The 25,380-nt window shown below is 41.8% G+C and overlaps 2 protein-coding genes across 2 annotated transcripts in view; both read right to left on the bottom strand.

Annotated features, from left to right (window-relative positions):
• LOC118395627 (zinc finger protein 16-like) overlaps nucleotides 1-25,380 on the bottom strand; it is a 93,030-nt gene that overhangs the window by 54,577 nt on the left and 13,073 nt on the right. The window lies entirely within an intron of this gene.
• On the bottom strand, nucleotides 1,719-18,730 carry LOC127906109 (zinc finger protein 16-like). The gene is made up of 5 exons (XM_052465165.1): nucleotides 18,244-18,730; nucleotides 17,796-17,926; nucleotides 6,985-7,146; nucleotides 3,157-3,268; nucleotides 1,719-2,939 (listed from the first exon to the last, which is right to left on the bottom strand). The coding sequence occupies exons 1-5, from the start codon at nucleotides 18,506-18,508 to the stop codon at nucleotides 1,978-1,980; spliced, it is 1,632 nt and encodes a 543-aa protein (XP_052321125.1). The 5' UTR covers nucleotides 18,509-18,730; the 3' UTR covers nucleotides 1,719-1,977.

A 25,380-nucleotide genomic window follows, 5' to 3' on the forward strand; every position in this document is an offset into this window, starting at 1 on the left:
GCATGTGAAATATATTCACAAGTGCGCCGCACAGCCTAGTTTCAGCAGGAAGAGGGTACATCTCTCAACTGGTTTTGGCATGGAGCAGGTCGCATAAGAATGACATCGGTAGCCAGTAGGGTAGGTAGGAAAGACGTTTAAACTTATGATCTACAAGTAAATGGGTATGCAAACCAGGTATTGGAAAATGTCTTGGTTAGTAGGCTATTTCTGACGCACAATTCAGTCATCATGCCCACCTAATCAGCTAAAATAATACGTTATTACTATTATTAAAAATACTCCTCACCTCATACTTTTTTCCCAGACCTACAACATGGTCTCAGGATGTGGTTTAAGCATCGTTGTGGACTAAGAAAATAACATTTTTGTTTTTCTGTTTTAAAAAAACGGTGTGATTGAGAGTGCAAATCTGAAAAATATATAGGAATACTAATTAAAACCCACAGGAAAACATAGGGTGCCTTGCCTCCGCTGGTCAGGCCGTTTGGGAAAATTTGAGGATACCTACTTCTCCAGGCATCACCACATAGGGCCGATGGAAAGACAGCAGTCACACACAGCATGATGTTATAGATAAGCAGTCCATTCACACTGACATAATAAGCTAGTAGTTCCCAATCATAAGAGTACAAAAACACAACCATTAGGCAAAGCATTTCCTAATCGAAAATAGTAGTTGTACATTCCCATTGCAAAAAACATTTAACACACAAAGTAGCCAGTGAACTAAAGTTTAAATGCAACAATGTTTCACAGAAGTTATTTTCAAAGAAATGGCTAAGAAAAGCAAGTGAGCTCCAATAAAAAAAACTGTCCCACTCACCAGTTGATGATCATTTGAAACTTAACTTCTTGTTGAAAGTTATTCTTGATAAGTGAGAAGCTAACAAATTAGCAACAACAGCTTCAATAAAAATGCTGCAGCCACTGCAAACTAGCCTACAACAAAAGATAGCTGGCTGGACTGAGAACTACTGCTCCCTATTCCGCTGTGACCTGCTGGCCTTTGAGAAGGCAGACGTTTCCATACGTTCTTTTGTAAAAACAGTCCCACCCATTACAATTCAATATGGGATTGGTTGATTCCACTGTCACGCCAAAATGTAGTTGAATGGCAGATCCTTTCTGTCTAGCTTCTGGTGGCCTAGCCAATGGCTTACTTAGTAATAGATTCAATCAATATAATTGAAAATGTAATTAGAATTATTATTCTCATTATAAATATGTTAAAAATACTCGGGGGCTCCCGAGTGGCGCTGCATCTCAGTGCTTGAGATCCTTAGGCGTAGAAGATCTTCATTGTTTGGGTTAGTAATAATTTGTAGAGTGGCTCTATTTTCCCTCTGCATGCATTTTTTTTAACCTTTTCTGAACGTCTAAAGAATCCACATGTTCTTCTGAAATATGAACATAGAAATACTGGACATTTTGAACTCTTACAATGGTGGAGATTGTAATTTTGTCAATCATGGTGTTGAATTGGACTCAATTTTTTCTCCGGTCTTGGTCTTGAATCGATCTCGCTTTAGGTGGTATAGAACACAACACTGATTCCTAGTCATGTGAAATCCTTAGATTAGGGACTAACAAATTTATATTAACTGATTTCCTTAACTTTAATTCAGTAAAATCTTGTTGCGTTTATTTTTATTCAAGTGTAGAATAACTTCGGTAAATCTGGTAACCTCGCTTTGATAAAATAAATGTTGGAAAAGTTCACATTACACATGACTTCTTTATTTAATGTAAACATTAATTAAGGCACTATCATTTCCTTATTATAAAACACCAGCATCAACCTGAAAGGGACAAAGTTTGTCACTCTTCATCAGTGAAGCATTTGTACAGACACCATCACCATATCATCTACTCTGCCTCATCATACTCATTCTACCTCATCCAGTTCCCTACTACATCCTAAACCAACAGAATGAACTACAAACTAACTAGTACTACATTACATGTCACTATACTCTATACATGGGCTGTGTGCATTTTCTGCTGGTGTATCCTGAGAGAGCTCCTCTCTGAGAACCTCTTCCCACAGTGCATACAGGCGAATGGCCTTTCTCCCGTATGGACCTTCAGGTGCCTCTTCAGCTGGGGCTGGCGGGAGAACCTCTTCTCACACTGGGGGCAGCTGTAGGGTTTCTCCCCTGTGTGGACTCTCTGGTGCCTCTTCAGGTGGCCAGCCTGGGCAAAGCGCAAGTGACACTGGCTACAGCTGAATGGTTTCTCTCCTGTGTGCATCCTCTGGTGGATCTCCACGTGTTTGGGGAAACTGAAGGCTTTCCCACAGAATGAACACGGGAAGCGCTTCTCTTTGGCGCCAGATCTACTGATGGCATTACTACTACTACTACTGTCATTTGTCAATGGGCATGTGTAGCTATTAAGTGTTGAGACACTGGTATCGTCTGAGGTCTGGTTTAACATTAGGAGAGTGTGAGGAGGATGAAGGCCAGGGAGTGTCTGTGTTGTCACAGGGTCCATGTTCCAGCTGATAGATCCTATATAAGGCAGGCTGAAGGTAGCACCTGTTAGGGGGTTAACCTGAGGTGCCATCAGTCTCTGTGAATCACAACTATAGGAGCAGGACGGAGCATCGCTAGTAGAGTCTGTGTCTGTTCTCTTTTGATGCATACGGACACCTCCCTGTCCCCGCAGACCAAATCTACACCTCTCCCTGGTCTCAGCCAGTCTGTTGTCATGGAGACTAAATTCAGTTGGTGTTTTGTGTTCGACTGTCTGTTTCTGGTTGTAGTTAACAGTGTTGTTCCCCAGCCCAGAGTTGAGGACGCTGTCCCATCCACTGACCTCGCCTCTGGTCCTGGCCTGCTCAGTGATGTCATCCCCTCGGGCCTTGCCTGCACCAGTCTGGGTCTGGGAATCGAAGATGGCCGCACAGTCTCCTCTTTTAGCCTCCATCCAATCACCTGCAGGAAGAGGTTCGAAAATACACTTTACAAATATGGAAGAGAACGCTACATATGGATTTGTTTGTTGTCAAGTTCATACATTATAATGTTTTTTTTTAATGTAAACATAAGTTGTATTGATTTCATTTTTTGAATTAAGAAAAATAGCCGGGCGCATCACTATTCCCATTGAAGATCTATTACTGTATGTAGGCTATATGTATTTCTCCCTTACCTTGCTCCCCCATATTTAGTCCACTCAGAAGATCAATGCTCTCTGGTCTGTCCTCTATTGTCTCCTCTTTGACCAACAGCAGATCAGGCTTCCCATCCTCCATGTCTACTGACTGTAAGAGATACAGAGTGAGAGGATGTTGGATCAAGAAATCTGGTTAACACTTTACTTGACAACTAGCATCATAACACGGCCATAACCGTGTCATGTAATAACAGCTGTCATGACAAGTTATGGTCATAACCCATACTTAGACCTCTTGTGACATATTGCATTATTTTATGGCTGGTTATGGCACCTACATACGAGTGTCAAAACGCACATAACCTACCTAGAACATTTTCTGAAATTGGCCAAATTAAATTATTATTGTAATTGCGCACACATTGATGTCAGACATGCACCTTCCCCAATGCGCAGTTGCTGATGACTGGGATGAATACAGGAGCAGGACAAGACACCCTCTTTTTGACTGATGACTGACATAAGGGCATGTACATGATAGGCCTATCTGGCTTATTTGATGGTCTTAAAGCACATATGTCAGAGTCAAGGCCCGCGGGCCACATCCGGCCCGCGAGAAGGTTTTTTACGGCCCCTGGGATGATCTTGATTTATTATTAGAACCGGCCCGCAGACCGCAGCAAGCCGGCAGATCTTTTACACGCACCAATACTACATTTCCCACAATGCAACGGTGACGCACCGAGCAGTAGGCTGCTTCATTTCAATATTTATTGGCACAGCAGTTGTCAGCATCACAGTAAAATTAACTTTCAGATACCCATCAAAAATGGCAAAACGGAAGGTGGACACTGAGAACCGGGGGTTTCAAACAAGGTGGGAGTCGGAGTATTTGTTCACGGAGGTAGCTGGAAAACCTGTGTGTCTTCTGTGTGGAGAAAGTGTGGCGGTACTGAAAGAGTATAATCTGAGACGACATTATGAAACGAAACACGCGGACAAAAACAAGAATATGGACATGGAACAAAGGCTACAAAAGGCAGAGGAATTAAAACGAGGCCTCAAATCTCGACAGGCTCTGTTCAAAAAAGCCAAATCACAAGGCCAGGCTGCTGTCAAGGCCAGTTTTATTTTGGCAGAAGAGATCGCTAAATCAGCCCGGCCATTTACGGAGGGGATTTCATCAAAAACTGCATGATTAAAGTTTGTGACGAAGTTTGCCCAGAAAAAAGGCAACTCTTTTTAAATGTGAGTCTGAGCAGAAACACCATTGCCGAGAGAGTAGACCAGTTGTCCATCAATCTAAAAGAGCAGCTTGTGAAAAAGGGAAAAGATTTCATTGCATATTCCTTGGCTGTGGATGAGAGCACCGACATTTCTGACATTGCCCAGTTGTCAATTTTCATCCGCGGAGTGGACTCCAGCCTAAGCGTGACAGAGGAGTTTTTGGCTTTACGTCCTATGCATGGCACAACTACGGGGCATGATTTGTATGAAGAGGTGTCAAGATGTGTAAATGAGATGGAGCTGCCTTGGGAAAAACTCGTGGGTTTGACAACCGACGGAGCACCTGCGATGTGTGGACACAGGAGCGGACTGGTGGCGAAGATACGGGAAAAGATGCAAGAGGAAAACGCGACAGGTGAGCTGACAGCTTATCATTGTATCATACACCAGGAAGCGTTGTGCGGTAAAGCCTTGAAAATGGAGCATGTAATGAGCATCATCACGCGCACAGTTAACTTTATCAGAGCCAAAGGTTTGAATCACCGCCAGTTCAAGGCATTTCTGACGGAGTTAGAAACGGAGCATGGTGATTTGCCTTATCACACAGAGGTGCGATGGCTAAGCCAGGGAAAGGTGCTTCAAAGATGTTTCGAGCTTCGTGAGGAGATTTGTCTGTTCTTGGACAGCAAAGGGAAAGACACAACACAACTCCGAGACGAAATGTTTCTGTGTGAAATGGCTTTTCTGTGTGACATTACGAGTCATCTGAATGCAATGAACTTGCAGCTGCAGGGTCGGGATCGTGTCATCTCTGATATGTACAGTACAGTGAAGGCATTTAAAACCAAACTGACTCTGTGGGAGACGCAGATGCGGAAAGAAAATTTGAGCCACTTTCCCAGCTGCCAGACCATGAAAGAGAAGCTCTCTACCAGTGCGTTCCCGAGCGCACAGTTGGCTGATAAAATAGGTATGCTTGCCGCTGACTTTCGACGCCGATTTGCTGACTTTGAAGCACAAAAAAGCAGGTTGGAACTGCTCGGTAACCCATTTGCTGTTGACGTGGAAAGCTCACCACCAAACCTCCAAATGGAGTTGATTGACCTCCAATGCAATGATGCACTGAGGGCAAAATATGCGGCAGTGGGTGCTGCGGAGTTCGCCCGTTTCCTCCCCGACACAATGCCCCAGCTGCGCATCCAGGCTGCTCAAACGTTGTCTATGTTTGGCAGCACATACCTGTGTAAACAACTGTTTTCTTTGATGAACTTGAACAAAACATCACACAGAAGTCGACTTACTGCTGAACACCTCCACTCAATTCTGAGGATTTCCTCAGCTCAGAGCCTTACCCCGAACATTGATTAACTTGTGGAAAAGATGGGACACCACCAAGTATCACCCTCAACCTCAAACAAGTGAACATTACTGTGCAATCACATATTTAGAGTTTTTACTCAGTTCAAGTTTAAAAGTTAAAGTTTAATATTTGTTTTCACTGCATGTTACTTCTCCTTAAACAAAGTGTTGTTTTTGATTAATAGATTTTTGCACTTTATTTTATTGTATTTCAATCCAATTATATTTTAAAAATATTTCAGTTGAGTGGATGATAGAAAATTGCTATTATTGTTTTTTTCTTTGAAGTAAATTTAGCCCACTTTTGCTAAAATAGAAAATATAGGCTACTGATGGTGCCTTGAATACCGGTTTCTTTCATTTAATGTTCATGTTATGGGGATTTTTATATAAAGGAAATTTGTCTTTTGTGTCTGTTGAAAATTAAAGATTACTGACAGAGCCATAAGAAAATATTGCTTTATTTATCTGATCATATTGGAATATATTTGTTAGGTTTTCAGTAGGTTCAATTAGGTTCACTAGACTATATGCGTCATTTAAAAATTTTTCAATGAACATTCGAACAGTCCGGCCCTCGGCTTGTAGCTAAATTTTTTATTTGGCCCTCCGTCCATTTGACTTTGACACCCCTGTCTTAAAGCTTCTTGTCAGTGTTTTTTCTTAGTCCAAGTAAAGTGACACATGTTTATGCCTCATGACCGTGTCAGTGTATTTTCTACAAGTTACTTAAAACAAAAACATGACAAAGGATGTTTGAACATTTTTAAAAAGAAACTTGTCAAAACACAGTTGAATAAATGTGCGTTTTGACATTTATGTGCCATACAATAATGTAATATGTCAGGTGTAAATATGTGTCATGAGTGTTATGACCATATGACAAGTTATGTCAGCTGTTATGACATATTACATGGATATGACCGTGTCATAACGTTACGATGCTTGGTGTCAAGTAAAGTGTTACCAAAATATTATATATTTGCTCCCTGCTATGGAGTATCTTCTGATTTGGCAATGAGGGATTGCTATGCAAATATGTTAGTTGATTGGTTTACTTGACACTCTTTAATGGTTTGATAATAGACAGAATTAATCTAGACCTGAGCCCGCATCTACAAAGCATCTCAAAGTGGAAGTGCTGAATGACTTGTTGACATAATGAATAAACTATGATCTAAAAGGCAAAACTGATCCTAGATCAGCACTCCTACTCAGAGGCTTTGTGGATACGAGCCCTGACCTAAAACCATTCAGACAGTATTTCAGTGGGCTCACCTCAGTGAGACTGTGTGTCGTCCTGTGCTGCTCAGCTGGTTCTTCTGTGAGTTCAGGAGGTGTAGTCTGGTTGTCCTCCATGACCATGGTCCCCTCAGGGTTCCCCAGACCCTCCTCACACCCCTCCTCCTTCACCAGCACCCCCTCTGGACCCTCCTCCTCCTGGAAGAGAGAGGTGATACAGATTACACTCCCTCCGGTACATACACACAGATAATAAACATGGAGTGTTTACCCATCCCCACTATGTGTGAGTCCTATATGGTAGTTACATAATTACTTTGTTGTTAAATACATCATGGTGGACATAAATGATGTGGGTAAAAATAAGTCCGCTGTGATAAGTCAACATCAATCAAATTGGACAACTGTTTTGATGTGTACATTAGGTGTTTCGTGTGTAGGTATATTTAGTAAGTGTATATTGGTTATGAAGCGCTGTCTGGTGTATGCAGAATAGTGTGAGATCAGATATGATGTGGACACCAAGGAACTTGAAGCTCTCAACCTGCTCCACTACAGTCCTGTCGATGAGAATGGAGGCATGCTTGGCCCTCCTTTTCCTGTAGTCCACCATCATCTCCTTTGTCTTGAACACGTTGAGGGAGATGTTGTCTCTGACCTCCTCCCTGTAGGCTGTCTCATCATTGTCGGTGATCAGACTGTTGTCGTCAGCAAACTTAATGATGGTGATGGAGTCGTGCTTGACCATGCAGTCATGGGTGAACAGGGAGTACAGCACGCACCCCTGAGGGGCCCCCGTGTTGAGGATCAGTGTGGCAGATATGTTGTTACCTACACTTACCACCTGGGGGCAGCCTGTCAGGAAGTCCAGGATCCAGTTGCAAAGGGATGAGTTTAATCCCAAGATCCTTAGTTTAGAGATGAGCTTTGAGGGCTCTAAGGTGTTAAATGCTAAGCTGTAGTCAATGAAAGCATTATCATGTAGGTGTTCCTTTTGTCCAGGTGGGAAAGGCCAGTGTGGAGTGCAATGGAGATTGCGTCATCTGTGGATCTGTTGGTGCGGTATGCAAATTGGAGTGGGGTCTAGGGTCTCTGGGATGGTGTTGACCATGACCAGCCTTTCAAAGCACTTCATGGCTACAGATGTGAGTGCGACAGGTCGGTTGTCATTTAGGCAGGTTACCTTGGTGTTCTTGGGCACAGGGACTATGACGATCTGCTTGAAACATGTTGGTATTACAGAATCGGTCAGGGACAGGTTGAAAATGTCAGTGAAGACTTGCCAGTTGGTCAGCGCATGCTCGGAGTACATGTCTTGGTAATCCGTCTGGATGTGTGGCCTTATGACTGTTGACCCGTTTAAAGGTCTTACTCATATTGGCTACGGAGTGTGTGATCACACAGTCGCCCGGAACAGAGGGTGCTCTCATGCTTACCTCCAAGCGTGCATAGAAGTAATTTAGCTCGTCTGGTAGGCTCGTGTCACTGGGTGGCTCGTGGCTGTGCTTCCCTTAATAGTTTGCAAGCTCTGACGAGCATCGAAGCTGGTAAAACAGTCCTGTAGCTTAACTTCTTATGGCTGGGGTGCAGTATTGAGTAGCATGGATGAATAAGTTGCCCAAAGTAAATGGCCTGCTCCTCAGTCTCAGTTGCTAATATATGCATATTAGTATTAGTATTGGATAGAAAACACTAAAGTTTCTAAAACTGTTTAAATGATGTCTGTGAGTATAACAGAACTCATATGGCAGGGAAAATCCTGAGGAGAAATCAAAACAGGAAGTGAGAAATCTGAGCTTTGCATGCATTCACCAGAGTCCCCAATGAAATCCCCTTGAGATATTAATGATCTTGCACTGCCTAGGGGCTCCACTAGATGTCAACCATCAATAGAAATTTGAATGAGACTTCCACGTTGTTGTGGGAGTGAATGAGAGCAGAATGTATCAGGTGTCTGAGAAGCAGCCATTTTCTGATCACGGTTATTCATAATGGTACCCACTTGTGTTCCATTGCTCATGAAGACACGAAGGAATACTCCGGTTGGAACTTTATTGAAGCTATATGTTAACATCCTAATGATTGATTCTGTACTTAGTTTGAAATGTTTCTTCGACCTGTAATATAACTTTTTGAAGTTTTTGTCGGATGTAACACTGACCAGAATGACCGTTTGGATATGTATACCAAACGCGCTAACAAAAGAAGGTATTTCGACATAAATAACGGATATTATCGAACAAAACAAACATTTATTGTGGACCTGGGATTCCTGGTGTGCTTTCTGATGTAGATCATCAAAGGTAAGGGAATATTTATAATGTAATTTCTTGTTTATGTTGACGCCATCGTGATTTGTGATTTTTACTTCTGAGCGCCGTCTCAGATTATGATGAGTATTTCTGTAACATCTTTGGGATAGGGGGCAGCATTTTCACTTTTGGATAAATAGCGTGCCCAATTTCAACTTCCTGCTACTCATGCCAAGAATATAAGATATGCATATTATTAGTAGATTTAGATAGAAAACACTCTGAAGTTTCTAAAACTGTTTGAATCATGTCTGAGTATAACAGAATTTATGTAGCAGGCAAAACCCAGAGGACTAACCGTTCAGAATTTTCTTTTTTTTAGGTCCCTGTCTGTTCAGTGAGTTCTCGTTGGCAAACGATATTTCTTAGGAACTGGTTTTCAGTTCCTACCGCTTCCACTGGATTTCACCAGTCTTTGCATTTGGTTGAGGTTATTCAATTGTGCAATGAAGAAGTACGGCCATCTAGGAACTGGGTAACACTGTTGAGAGTGTGCAAGACGTGAAAAGTAGCATGGTTTGTTGTCTTCCTGTATTGAACACAGATAGACCCGTCTACAATTTGATCGATTATTAACGTTTAAAAATACCTAAAGTTGTATTACAAAAGTAGTTTGAAATATTTTGGCAAAGTTTATAGGCAACTTTTGAAATATTTTGTAGTCACGTTGCGCATTTTGGAAGGTTTTTTTTCTGGATCAAACGCGCTTTATAAATTGACATTTGGATATATATATGGACGGAATTAATTGAACAAAAGGACCAATTGTGATGTTTATGGGACATATTGGAGTGCCAACAAAAGAAGCTCGCCAAAGGTAATGCATATTTTATTTCTGAATTTTGTGTAGCGCCTGCAGGGTTGAAATATGCTACCCTCTTTGTTGACTGTTGTGCTATCATCAGATAATAGCTTCTTATGCTTTCGCTGAAAAGCCTTTTAAAAATCTGACATGTCTATTGTGTAACATGAAGTCCCATGAGTGTCATCTGATGAAGATGATCAAAGGTTAGTGATTAATCTTATCTCTATTTGTGGTTTTTGTGACTCTTGCTGGAATCTTTTGCTGGAAAAACTGCTGTGTTTCTGTGGTTATGTGGTGACCTAACATAATCGTTTGTGGTGCTTTTGCTGTAAAGCACATTTGAAAATCGGACACTGTGGTGGGATTAACGAGATTAGCTTTAAAATGTTATGAGATACATGTATGTTTGAGGAATTTTAATTATGAGATTTTTTATGTTTTGAAATTGGCGCCCTGCACTTTGACTGGCTGTTGTCATATCGCTCCTGTTAACGGGATTGCGCCATAAGAAGTTACGGATCTGCGTCGTCTGACCACTTCCATATTGAACGAATCACTGGTACTTCCATTTTTTAGTTTTTGCTTGTAAACAGCAATCACGAGTATAGAATTATGTTCAGATTTTATAGGTTGTTTTTTTTCCTCTCTCTGTTTGCACATGTAACACGCTGTTAGGAATTAGGTAAAACAGATTTAAGGTTCCCTGCATTAAAGTCCCTGGCCACAAGGAGTGCTCCCTCTGGATGAGCATTTTCTTATTTACTTATGGCCATATACGACTTGTTGAGTGTGGTCTTAGTGCCAGGTTTGTGGTGGTAAGTAGACGGCTACGAAAAATATAGATACTCTCTTGGGAAATAGTGCTTATCATGATACTCTACCTCAGGCGAGCAAAACCTCAAGACTTCCTTAATTTTATATTTTGTGCACCAGCAGTTATTGACAAATAGACCGACACCCCTTGTCTTAGCGGAGGCAAATGTTCTATGTTGCCAATGCCCGGAAAACCCAGTCGTTCAACCATGACTGTGAAACATAAGATATATTAGTTATTGTCCCTTGGGTAGAATAGTCTTGATCAGAGCTCATCTTGTTAATTATCCAATGATTGCACGTTGGCTAATAGGACTGATGGTAGGCGGGGGATTACTCACTCGCTGTCAGATTCTTACAAGGAACCCTGACCTACGTCCCCTATACCTCCATCTCTTCTTCATGCGAATGATGGGGATTTGGGCCATGTTCGGTGTCTTAACCTGTTAAGTCGACCCTCTACTTTTTCGAACATTCTGTTAAAAATCGCGCAACATTTCAGCGCCCTGCTACTCCGGCCAGGAATATAGTATATGCATATGATTAGTATGTGTGGATAGAAAACACTCAGACGTTTATAAAACTGGTTAAATCACGGCTGTGACTAACAGAACGTGTGTTTCATCGAAAAGTGCAGGAAAATCTGATCACTGAAAATGGAAATAAATATCCTTGCGCTACTTCCAGGAATTGTTCAAAGTGAACCAAATTAAATGAGGCCGAGGTTGCAGTGCCTACAGCTTCCACACGTTGTCTAGAGTCTTGTCATTTGATTCAGCTTTGATTCTTGGTCAAACTGAATCAAGGGAACCGATTCCCTCCGGTCTCCGACCGGATGTTTTGGTCGAGCTCTCTCCAGACATTTTTTCGAGACGGACACCTATAGAATTGTATCGCTTATTAACGTGTATTAATACCTAAAGTTGCATTACAAAAGTATTTCGAAGTGTTTTGTGAAAGTTTATCGTCGACTTTTTGAATTTTAAAAAATGACGTTACGTTATGAAACGCTATTTTTTTCCGTTTATCACACAGTCTTCATAGATCGATATCTAGGCTATATATGCACCGATTTAATCGAAAAAAAGACCCAATAGTGATTATGGGACATCTAGGAGTGCCAACAAAGAAGATGGTCAAAGGTAATGAATGTTTTATATTTTATTTGTGCGGTTTGTGTAGCGACGACTATGCTAATTATTTTGTTTACGTCCCCTGCGGGTCTTTTGGGGTGTTACATGCTATCAGATAATAGCTTCTCATGCTTTCGCCGAAAAGCGTTTTAAAAATCTGACTTGTTGCCTGGATTCACAATGAGTGTAGCTTTAATTCAATACCCTGCATGTGTATTTTAATGAACGTTTGAGTTTTAACTAATACTATTAGCATTTAGCGTAGCGCATTTGCATTTCCAGAGCTCTAGATGGGACGCCTGTTAAGTAAATCCTTTGCATCTGACATGTTAAAGAAAAAATATTTGTCCAGTACCAGGTGAGTAATCGCTGTTATGATATCCAGACACTCCTTTCAGTCATAAGAGACGGTGGCAGAAACATTATGTACAAAATAACTTGAAAAAAACACACAATAGCACAATTGGTTAGGAGCCTGTAAAACTGCTGCCATCTCCTTTGGCCTTGATGGGTGCTGAGGTTTTTAGGATAAAAAAAAAACAATTTTAGAATAAGGCTATAACGAAACAAAAGTCAATTGGAGGTGTAACTGTAGATGTATTTCAAGGCCTACCTTCAAACTCAGTGTCTCAATGCTTGACATCATGGGAAAATCAAAAGAAAAGAGCCAAGAAATTATAGACCTCCACAAGTCTGGTTCATCCTTGGGAGCTATTTCCAAACGCCCGAAGGTACCACGTTCATCTGTACAAACAATAGTATGCAAGTATAAACACCATGGGACCACGTAGCCATCATACCGCTCAGGAAGGAGACCCGTTCTGTCTCCTAGAGATTAATGTACTTTGGTGCGAAAAGTGCAAATCAATCCCAGAACAGCAAAGGACCTTGTGAAGATGCTGGAGGAAACAGGTACAAAAGTATCTATATCCACAGTAAAACGAGTCCAATATCGGCATAACCTGAAAGGCCGCTCAGCAAGGAAGAAGCCACTGCTCTAAAACCGCCATAAAGAAGTCAGACTACGGTTTGCAACTGCACATAGGGACAAAGATCATACTTTTTGGAGAAATGTCCTCTGCTCTGATGTAACAAATATAGAACTGTTTGGCCATAATGACCATCGTTATGCTTGGAGGAAAAAGGGGGAGGCTTGCAAGCCAAAGAACCCTATCCCAACCGTGAAGCACAGGGGTTTTAGCATCATGTTGTGGGGGTGCTTTGCTGCAGGAGGGACTGGTGCACTTCACAAAATAGATGGCATCATAAGGTAGGAAAATTATGTGGATATATTGAAGCAACATCTCAAGACATCAGTCAGGAAGTTAAAGCTTGGTCGCAAATTTGTCTTCCAAATGGACAATAACCCCAAGCACACTTTCAAAGTTGTGGCAAAATGGCTTAAGGACAACAAAGTCAAGGTATTGGAGTGGCCATCACAAAGCCTTGACCTCAATCCCAGAGAAAATGTGTGGGCAGAACTGAAAAAGCATGTGCGAGCAAGGAGGCCTACCAACCTGACTCAGCTCTGTCAGGAGGAATGGGCCAAAATTCACCCAACTTATTGTGGGATGCTTGTGGAAGGCTGGCTACCTGAAATGTTTGACCCAAGGTAAACAATTTAAAGGCAATGCTACCAAATACTAATTGAGTGTATGTAAACTTCTGACCCACTGGGAATGTGATGAAAGAAAAACACTGTGCTATTATTCTGACATTTCACATTCTTAAAATAAAGTGGTGATCCTAAGACGGACTTTTTAAGAGGCTTAATTGTCAGGAATTGTGAAAAACTGTTTAAATGTATTTGGCAAAGGTGTATGTAAACGTCCGACTTCAACTGTATGTGCATAATAGCTCAATTAACCAGCATATTGGTGTTGAGAACAATGTGGCAGAGGCAGCGGCAGAGATAGGAGATGAGAAAAAAGCCATTGACTTAATCGTCTAAGAAATGTGAGGAGAGAGGAAACTAAATTAATTAGGTCTATAATCAACAGCCTAACTGTTAAATTAAATGTGCCTGGCTTTATGAATCATCCATATACAGTACCAGTCATAAGTTTGAACACGCCTACTCATTCAAGGGTTTTTCTTTGGTTTGACTTTTCTACAATGTAGAATAATAGTGAATGCATCGAAACTATGAAATAACACACATGGAATCACCAAAAAAGTGTTAAACAAATCAAAATATGATTTTGTATTTTATATTCTTCAAAGTAGCTACCCTTCGCCTTGACAGCTTTGCACATTCTTGGCATTCTCTCAAACAGCTTAACCTGGAATGCTTCCACATATGCTGAGCACTTGTTGGCTGCTTTTCGTTCTCTCTGCGGTCCAACTCATCCCAAACCATCTCAATTGGGTTGAGGTTGGATGATTGTGGAGGCCAGGTCATCTGATGCAGCACTCCATCACTCTCCGTCTTGGTCAAATAGCCCTTACACAGCCTGAAGGTGTGTTGGGTCATTGTCCTATTGAAAAATAAATGATAGTCCCACTAAGTGCAAACCAGATGGGATGGCGTATTGCTGCAGAATGCTGTGGTATCCATGCTGGTTAAGTGTGCCTTGAATTCTAAATAAATCACTGACAGTGTCACCAGCAAAGCACCATCACACCACCTCCATGCTTCACGGTGGGAACCACACATGCGGATATCATCCATTCACCTACTCTGCGTCTCACAAAGACATGGCGTTTGGAATCAAAAATCTCAAATTTGGACTCCAGACCAAAGGAGAGATTTCCACCGGTCTAATGTCCATTGTTCGTGTTTCTTGGCCCAAGCAAGTCTCTTCTTATTGGTGTCCTTTAGTAGTGGTTTCTTTGCAGCAATTCGACCACAAAGGCCTGATTCTCTCCTCTGAACGGTTGATGTTGATCTCCTGAAGAATTTATTTGGGCTGCAATTTCTGAGGCTGGTACCTCCAATGAACTTGTCCTCTGCAGCAGAGGTGACTCTGGGTCTTCCTTGCCTGTGGCAGTCCTCATGAGAGCCAGTTTCTTCATAGCGCTTGATGGTTTTTGAGACTGCACTTTAAGAAACTTTCAAAGTTCTTCTAACTTTCCAGATTGACTGTTGTTTCTCTTTGCTTATTTGAGCTGTTCTTGCCATAATATGCACTTGGTCTTCTACCAAATAGGGCTATCACCCCTACCTTGTCACAACACAACTGATTGGCTCAAATGCATTAAGGAAAGAAATGACAAATTAGCTTAAGAAGGCACAACTGTTAATTGAAACACATTCCAGGTGACTACCTCATGAAGCTGGTTGAGAGACAATAGTGTGCAAAGATGTCAAGGCAAAGGGTGGCTATTTGAAGAATTTCATGTTGTGATTTGTTTAACACTTTTTTTGGTTACATGATTCCATATGTGTTATTTCAGTTTTGATGTCTTCAGTATTATTGTACAATGTAGAAAATAGTAAAAATAATGGAAAAAAACTTGTAGGTGTGTCCAAACTTGACAGGTACTGTCTTTCTACAGAAATAATACAGATCCTGCTTTGAGTGTTTGTTTAATTAATAGCCTAATCATTCCGTGAGCACCAAGTCTCAAGCAACAATTTTACAAATTTGCCTGTTTTATAATCTTTGCCATGCTGTAATAAAAGCTTTAAACTTTTTTGTTTGTTATAACAGTCTCTCTGGTATTATATAATTTTTAAAAATTACACCGTTTTAAATTGTCAGAAATTATGCATAATAATAATAGCCCTCCTTTGTCCTTGATCTCTTTTGTTAGGCGGCCCAATCAAATCAATATCGGTCGGACTCCCACGGGCACTGCGGTTTATGAGTCAACCCGCACATCACTTGCCTACATTATATTCACTGTGTTTATGCTCATTCTTTGGGTAATACAATTCTATATGATGCAAACTAGTAAGAAGATCACATTTGGGATCTAGCTAATGATTAGCTCAATTGGGTAAATGCAGATAGTATTTTATTAGGAACCTCATTAGCTGTTGCTGAAGCAGCAGCTACTCTTCCTGGGGACCACACAAAACACAGAACAGCTCAAGGGCTGAACTACACACATGTGAAATAAAAACAACACAACCAAAGAAATCTAGACATACAGTGCCTTTAAAAATATCTAATTTACATAAATATTCACATCAATGAGTCAATACATGTTAGAATCTCCTTTGGCAGTTTACAGCTGTGAGTCTTTCTAGGTAAGTCTAAGAGCCTTGCACATCTGGAATGTACACTATTTGCACATTATTACTTTTAAAAGCTCTGTCGAGTTGGTTATTGATCATTGCTAGACAACACTTAAGTCTTACCATAGATTTTACTAGCAGATTTAAGTAAAAACTAACTCTGCCACTCAGGAACATTCAGTCTTCTTGGAAAGCAACGCCAGTGTAGATTTGGCCTTGTGTTTTAGGTTATTGTCCTGCTGAAAGGTGAATTCATCTCCCAGTGTCTGGTGGAAAGCACACTGAACCAGGTTTTCCTCTAGGACTTTGACTGTGCTTAGCTCCATTCCATTTATTTTTATCCTGAAAAACTCCCCAGTCCTTAACAATTACAAGCGTACCTATAACTGAGGATTTGTGGGCCCATACCAAACCTTTTCAACTTCCTGAGGGGAAAGAGTCTTCTTCACTACTATGCACGTGAGTGGACTACTTTAAGTCTTTAGTGATTTGGCACCGAGGAACTTGATGCTCTCGGCCCCGTTGACGTGTATGGGGGCGTGTTGGCCTTACTGACGCTGATGGAGAGGTTGTTGTCCTGGCACCACACGTCACTGCCCTCCATCCTGTAGGCTTATCACCGTCATGTCGCCAGCAAACTTAATGACGGTGTTGAGAGTTGTGCGTGGCCACTCAGTCGTGGGTAACAGGGAGTACAGGAAGGGACTAGGCGCACACACACCCCTATGGGGCCCCTGTGTTGAGGGTCAGGGTGATATTGCCTCGACTATGACAATTTACATTCTAAGGCAGGGCTCTCCAACCCGGTTCCTGGACAGCTACCATCCTGTATGTGTTTGTACAACAGTACTATAGCACACCTAATTCTAATAATTAGCTGGTTGATAAGCTGAATGAGGTTAATTACAATTAGGTTTGGAGCGAAAACCTACAGGAGGGTAGCTCTCCAGGAACAGGGTTGGAAAGCCCTGGTATACAAGAAGGTAGCCCTATTTAGTAAAATACCAAGTCCATATGTGGAGAGGCACACAGCAGAGAACCAAAAAACGGAATTAACTACCATCGTTGCTGAGTGGGTGGGGGACAGCAGTGAGGTGAGTGCTATTTGGTAGCCATGACTGCGGTATACTGAACTGCATTGCCCCCTAGTGGTCATTTGCAGGACCATATCTGCAATGTACATTACAGGATTTTTATCTTATTGTGTAAATTAGTTTTTAAAACATGGCTGTATAAACATTAACAAATGCTTTACCTGTTACCGGTACATGAGTTTAATTGGATTACAATGTCGTTGGGAAGTCTCCAAGCTCCCCTATGGCACATAAATAAGGATGTACGTGTAAGCATAGCTCAGTTGGTAGAGCATGGCGCTTGTAACGCCAGGGTAGTGGGTTCGATCCCCGGGACCACCCATACGTAGAATGTATGCACACATGACTATGTATGCACACATGACTAAGTCGCTTTGGATAAAAGCGTCTGCTAAATGGCATATATTATTATTATTATAAGCAAGTGAATGGCTGCGGTGAGCCTTTCTGAAATAAACTGGCCACATTTTACATACTGTAATTTTGATGTAATACTATTACACTAACCTCTATCATGATAACGTGCTGGGTTGAGGTTCCACTCCCCCCATCAACGGTGATTGGTTGGTCATCTCTCCATGTATTGTGTCCCGCTGGCTTCACAAAGCTCCTGTGGCCTCCAGTGAGATGTCCTTCACCTGAGAGAGCGATTGGGAAGAAGAGGTGCTTGCTCAACGGTATATTGGACACTATTGACACTGTCTAGAATTGCCCAGGATGTAAGGTAAAAATTCCTATAACTTCCTGATGTACTATTTATTGATCAATGTATTATGTTCCAAGCATCGCATTATTTTCATTGAGTAAATAATCTGGTTAGAATATGATATTTGTTAGTATGCAATAATTCCCTTGATTACTAAACTATCTCAACTGACCAAGACCCAATTCTGGTTAACCATATCTGTGGTAAACACATCTGAAGTCAATCATGCGCAGAGGGGAACGGGCCTACCTCTAGCCATTCCTCTGTATCTGTGAAGAATCTTGACATTTCTGGGACGACTGGAGAGGAAGCGCTCCCGTGATACCTTCTGTTCCTGAAGCTGTAGTTTCCTCCGCAATACCCGGTTTTCTTTCTGGCTTTGAGTTATTTCCAAACGAAACACTGCATAGTCGTCGTCTACGAGTTTGCAGATATCTTCCACGGCTGCATTCGCTAGAACCTCCATGATGGAGGCTATTTGAGTGTGAAAAACCATACAGTTAACATTAGCCATTGTTCGCTAGCTAGCGTTACCTAGATAACATATATCAACCAAGTCCTGTCTCCAACGTGAATTAAACACTACCTGGGGGTAAGCATGTGAAGTTGTGCAGTTAAATTAGTCATATTTTAAGTTACAGGGTGTTAATGAACGTCTAAATAACAACAATAAAAACGCAAATGTGGAAATTGTTCTAAGTCACTGTTCACTTTTGTTTACACAGAAGAGAAAGGATATTATTGGTTGGCGTCGTTGCTGAAAGGGTGTGGTTAAATTAAAAATATATGCGGGCTGTTCTTTGAATTACGGTACTGCTAACTACATTACAAATCAAATGTACTGTGATCAGTATATTTCAAGCTCACCACAGACTTCTTTAAAAATAACTGTATTGACAAGAATAGTGTAGAAAGTAATATGACTTATTCCATTTACATCACCTCAGTACGGTAAATATTAAGCTATCCTTGTTCTAGCCTCGGTTTACGGTCTCTCTAAAAACAGGTATTTACACGAGCCTGTTTCAAGTAACAAGCTAATGAAGGGTGTGAATTTAATTACCCTCTCACCCCAAGACACTTCACATGATAACTATAATATGTCAGCCAAAAATTGGTTCCCAGATATCCCCTGCGTAAAACTCAACGTTGAGCTCCCTCCTTGACCTCTTGCCATTGTTTGGGTTTTGTTGGGATTATGTGCTGTGTTATAGGCTAGGTACCACTTGTGGTAAACACCCATGCTGACCCTGTCTGTATTAGTAGGATAACCATGAGGTAACTGAGGAAGACTAGACTCTGGTCCAGACTCAGGCCTTCTATTAACCCAGGCATTGGATGAGATCCTGAAGGACGAGACAGACTTGCTGATAGACTACCACCAGGGGGTTCTCCCACCACTCTCTGTGAAGGCTGAACCCCAGGGTGACCTGCTCTGTTCATCATGGATACTGTAGTGTTTGTATCATAGAGATAGACCCTCCTGTTCCTATCAGCCCCAAGCCCTGCTTCATCCCTGCACTGAGACTGTGAAGAGAAGGGTCTGGGCTGCAGACTGGAGCCTCTGTCTCTCTGATGACCACCAGGACTGAGGTTGTTCAGTCCATCTGTCCACTGCGTGTGTTCTGTTTGTTGGTGGAGTCTCTGTCCCTCGTGGTTGGGTCCTGGTTCCAACTCGGGAAAGAAGAGCGACGGTTCCTGATCAGGGGCCATGTTTTGTGACCATCCGCTTCAGAGGTCCAGTCTCTCCCACCAGCAACACTGGATATCAGCAGGTCCTCATTGACTGCAGACTGTAAAGGTTTATATAAGAACATCTTTGCTGTGCACACACAAACATGACATGATATTATAAAATCTTAACCACAATCTAATCTCTAACACAAGTACCTAACAATATGGAGCCATTGGAGGTCATTATAAAACATTTAAAAAGTATATATTTGTTGATTCAAGAATTAAGTATGGTGTTTTGGTTCTACTGAGATCAGAGACTCTGCAAAAACAAAATGGTCATACACTCACATAACGTGAAGTACAGTAGTTTTGTCACAACACGTGACAAGTAGAATAACTTTTCTCACTATGGTAACACTTTACATTTTCTGTAAATCTTTTACCCTCGCTTTGATAAAATTACATTACACACATTTTCACTATTTCATGTCAAGTAAACATGAGGTAGGCAGGTAGCCTAGCGGTTAAGAGTGTTTGGCAACTAAGCGAAAGGTCGTTAGGTAAAAAAAATATATATTTTTGACGTGTCCTTGAGCACCGAACCCTAATTGCTCCAGTGTCACCGTCAATAATGGCTGATCCCTGGCCTTGACCCCAGGCTCAGGGGGAGTTGGGAAATGCACAAAACACATTTCACACTATTACAGGTTACCTACTTGTACATGCAGTGAAACAGGACAACTATAAGACCCCCCCACCCAAGCATTAATTAAGGCACTATCGACTCCTCATTATATTATATAAAACACAAGCATAAAACAACAGGAAAAGGTTGTCACTTTTCATTATCAAATCATTTTTACCGACATCATCACACCAACTATCACCATATAATCTACTCTGCCTCATCATACTCATTATTTTCCTCAGTTCACCTCATCCAGTTCCCTACTACATCCAAAACCAACTGAATTAATTACAAACTAACTAGTACTGCATTACTATACACGACTGTTGTGTGCATTTTCTGCTGGTGTATCCTGGGGTAGCTCCTCTCTGAGACCCTCTTCCCACAGTGCGTACAGGCAAACAAACTCTCTCCTGTGTGGACCTTCAGGTGCATCTTCAGCTGGTGCTGGCGGGGGAACCTCTTCTCACACTTGGGTCAGCTGAAGGATTTCTCCCCTGTGTGGACCCTCTGGCACCTCTTTAGGTTAAACTAGTTGGAGAAACTGGTCCGGCACAGGAGGCAGCCAAACTATTTTTCCCACGTGTGCATTCTCTGGTGGATCTCCACCTGAAAAACTGAAGGCTTTTCCACAGAACGAACACGGGAAGCGCTTCTCTTTGGCGTTGCCACCTATACTCATTCCGTCTCTACTACTGTCATTTGTCAATGGGCTTGTGTAGCCACTCAGTGTTGAGGCACTGGCATTGTCTGAGGTCTGGTTTAACATTAGGAGAGTGTGAGGAGGACGAAGGCCAGGTAGTGTCTGTGATGTCACAGGGTCCATGTTCAAGTTGATAGATCCTATAGAAGGCAGGCTGAAGGCAGCACCTGTTGGAGGGTTAACCTGAGGCACCATCAGTCTCTCTGAATCACAACTATAGGAGCAGAACGGAGCATTGCAAGCCGAGTTTGTGTCTGTTTTCTTACGAACACCTCCAACAAGTCACATAATCGGTTACATGGACTCACTCTGTGTGCAATAATAGTGTTAAACATGATTTTTGACTGACTACCTCATCTCTGTACCCCACAAATACATTTATCTGTAAGGTCCCTCAGTTGAGCAGTGAATTTCAAACACAGATTCAATCACAAAGACCAGGGAGGTTATATAATGCCTTGCAAAGAAGGTAACCTACTGGTAGATGGGCAAAATATCCCTTTGAGCATGGTGAAGTTATTTATTACACTTTGGATGTTCTATCAATATACCCAGTACACTACAAATATACAGTTACAGAGTTTAATGGCTGTGATAGAAGACTGACGATGGATCAATAACATTGTAGTTACTCCACATTAATAACCTAAATGACAGAGTGAAAAGAAGGAAGCCTGTACAGAATCAAATGTGGCAAATAAATTGATTTTATGTCCTGAATACAAACATTATGTTTGGGGCAAATCCAACATATCACTGAGCACCATTCTTCATATTTTCAAGCATTGTGGTGGCTGCATCATGTTATGGATACAGTTGAAGTCTTAAGTTTACATACACTTAGGTTGGAGTCATTAAAACTAGTTTTTCAACCACTCCACAAATGTCTTGTTAACAAACTAGAGTTTTAGCAAGTCGGTTGGGACATCTACTTTGTGCATGACACAAGTAATTTTTCCAACAATTGTTTACAGACAGATTATTTCACTTCCAAGCTTCCAGAAAATTGGAACTGAAATGGCGCCACACCAAACTGAAAGTCTTCCGACTAGCTTGGAAAGACGGTACCGTGCAGTATCGAAGAGCCCTTACTGCTGCTCAATCATCCTATTTTTCCAACTTAATTGAGGAAAATAGGAACAATCAGAAACTTATTTTTGATACTGTCGCAAAGCTAACTAAAAAGCATCATTCCCTAAGTGAGGATGGCTTTCACTTCAGCAGTAATAAATGAATGAACTTCTTTGAGGAAAAGGTCATGATTATTATAAAGCAAATTACGGACTCCTCTTTAAATCTGCGTATTCCTTCAAAGGTCAGTTGTCCTGAGTCTACACAACTCTGCCAGGACCTAGAATCAAGAGAGACACTCAAGTGTTTTAGTACTATATCTCTTGACACAATGATGAAAATAATCATGGCCTCTAAACCTTCAAGCTGCATACTGGACCCTATTCCAACTAAACTACTGAAAGAGCTGCTTTCTGTGCTTGGCCCTCCTATGTTGAACATAATAAACGGCTCTCTATCCATCGGATGTGTACCAAATTCACTAAAAGTGGCAGAAATAAAGCCTCTCTTGAAAAAGCCAAACCTTGACCCAGAAAATATAAAAAACTATCGGCCTATATCGAATCGAACATTCCTCTCAAAACATTTGAAAATGCTGTTGCACAGCAACTCACTGCCTTCCTGAAGACAAACAATGTATACGAAATGCTTCAGTCTGGTTTAAGACCCCATCATAGCACTGAGACTGCACTTGTGAAGGTGGTAAATGACCTTTTAATGGCATCAGACCAAGGCTCTGCATCTGTCCTCGTGCTCCTAGACCTTTGTCCTGCTTTTGATACCATCGAATCACCACATTATTTTGGAGAGATTGGAAACCCAAATTGGTCTACACAGACAAGTTATGGCCTGGTTTAGATCTTATCTGTCGGGAAATATATCAGTTTGTCTCTGTGAATGGTTTGTCTTCTGACAAATCAACTGTAAATGTCGGTGTTCCTCAAGGTTCCGTTTTAGGACCACTATTATTTTCACGATATACTTTACCTCTTGGGGATGTCATTCGAAAACATAATGTTAACCTTCACTGCTATGAGGATGACACACAGCTGTACATTTCAATGAAACATTGTGAAGCCCTAAAATTGCCCTCGCTAGAAGCCTGTGTTTCAGACATAAGGAAGTGGATGGCTGCAAACGTTCTACTTTTAAACCCGGACAAAACAGAGATGCTTGTTCTAGGTCCCAAGAAACAAAGAGATCTTCTGTTGAATCTGACAATTAATCTTAATGGCTGTACAGTCGTCTCAAATAAAACTGTGAAGGACCTCAGCATTACTCTGGACCCTGATCTCTCTTTTGACGAACATATCAAGACTGTTTCAAGGACAGCTTTTTTCCATCTACGTAACATTGCAAAAATCAGAAACTTTCTGTCCAAAAATGATGCAGAAAAATGAATCCATGCTTTTGTTACTTCTAGGTTAGACTACTGCAATGCTCTACTTTCCGGGTACCTAAATAAACTTCAGTTAGTGCTAAATACGGCTGCTACAATCCTGACGAGAACCCCAAAATTTGATTATATTACTCCAGTGCTAGCCTCCCTACACTGGCTTCCTGTCAAGGCAAGGGCTGATTTCAAGGTTTTACTGCTAACCTACAAAGCATTACGTGGGCTTGCTCCTACCTATCTCTTTGATTTGGTCCTGCCGTACATACCTACACGTACGCTACGGTCACAAGACGCAGGCCTCCTAATTGTCCCTAGAATTTCTAAGCAAACAGCTGGAGGCAGGGCTTTCTCCTATAGAGCTCCATTTTTATGGAATGGTCTGCCTACCCATGTGAGAGACGCAAACTCGGTCTCAACCTTTAAGTCTTTACTGAAGACTCTTCAGTGGGTCATATGATTGAGTGTAGTCTGGACCAGGAGTGTGAAGGTGAATGGAAAGGCTCTGGAGCAACGAACCGCCCTTGCTGTCTCTGCCTCCAGTATTTATGCTGCAGTAGTTTGTGTAGTATATCTGGAGTACTTCTCCTGTCTTATCTGGTGTCCTGTGTGAATTTAAGTATGCTCTCTCTAATTGTCTCTTTCTCCTTCTTTCTCTCTCTCGGAGGACCTGAGCCCTAGGACCATGCCTCAGGACTACCTGGCATGATGACTCCTTGCTGTCCCCAGTCCACCTGGCCGTGCTGCTGCTCCAGTTTAAACTGTTCTGCCTGGGGCTATGGAATCCTGACCTGTTCACCTGACGTGCTACCTGTCCCAGACCTATTATTTGACCATGCTGGTCATTTATGAACATTTGAACATCTTGGCCATGTTCTGTTATATTCTCCACCCGACACAGCCAGAAGAGGACTGGCCACCCCTCATAGCCTGGTTCCTCTCTAGGTTTCTTCCTAGGTTTTGGCCTTTCTAGGGAGTTTTTCCTAGCCAACGTGCTTCAACACCTGCATTGCTTGCTGTTTGGGGTTTTAGGCTGGGTTTCTGTACAATTCACTGTATAACAATTCCAGTGGGTCAGAAGTATACATACACTAAGTTGACTGTGCCTTTCAACAGCCTGGAAAATTCCAGAAAATCAAAAATGTCATGGCTTTAGAAGCTTCTGATAGGCTAATTGACATAATTTGAGTCAATTGGAGGTGTACCTGTGTATGTATTCAAGGCCTACCTTCAAACTCAGTGCCTCTTTGCTTGACATCATGGAAAAATCCAAAGAAATCAGCCAAGACCTCAGAAAAACAATTATAGACCTCCACAAGTCTGGTTCATCCTTGGGAGCAATTTCCAAATGCCTGAAGGTACCACGTTCATCTGTATAAACAATAGTACACAATAATAAACACCATGGGACCACGCAGCCGTCATACCGCTCAGGAAGGAGACGCGTTCTGTCTCGTAGAGATGACCGTACTTTGGTGTGAAAAGTGCAAATCAATCCCTGAAAAACAGCAAAGGACCTTGTGAAGATGCTGGAGGAAACAGGTGCAAAAGTATCTATATCCACAGTAAAACGAGCCCTATTGTCACGAACCTCGCTGAAGAGGGTGCCTCTTCCTGTTCGGGCGGGGCTCGGCGGTCGTCGTCACCGGCCTATTAGCTGCCATCGATTCCTTTTCCGTTTGTGTTGGTTAGTGGTTAATTGGGTACACCTGTTTTGTATTAGGGTTTGTTTGTAGGGTATTTAAGGGCACTAGGCCCGCTGGGTATTTTGTGCGGGCTTGTTTTTTGTTACTCTGTGTTTGATGGTGTGATTTGTTTTCTTATCTTTATTCTCTGGTCTATTTTGTCCTGTTG

Source organism: Oncorhynchus keta, chromosome 16 (assembly GCF_023373465.1).
Source record: "Oncorhynchus keta strain PuntledgeMale-10-30-2019 chromosome 16, Oket_V2, whole genome shotgun sequence".
Lineage (NCBI taxonomy): Eukaryota > Metazoa > Chordata > Actinopteri > Salmoniformes > Salmonidae > Oncorhynchus > Oncorhynchus keta.

Coding starts and splice junctions, on each gene's coding strand:
- LOC127906109 (XM_052465165.1), bottom strand. CDS start 18,508: ATGGCTAATGTTAACTGTATGGTTTTTCACACTCAAATAGCCTCCATC. Junction 17,927..18,243: donor ATACAGAGGAATGGCTAGAG/GTAGGCCCGTTC, acceptor TCGCTCTCTCAG/GTGAAGGACATCTCACTGGA. Junction 7,147..17,795: donor AGCACGTTATCATGATAGAG/GTTAGTGTAATA, acceptor TCTCTCTTCCAG/GAGGAGGAGGGTCCAGAGGG.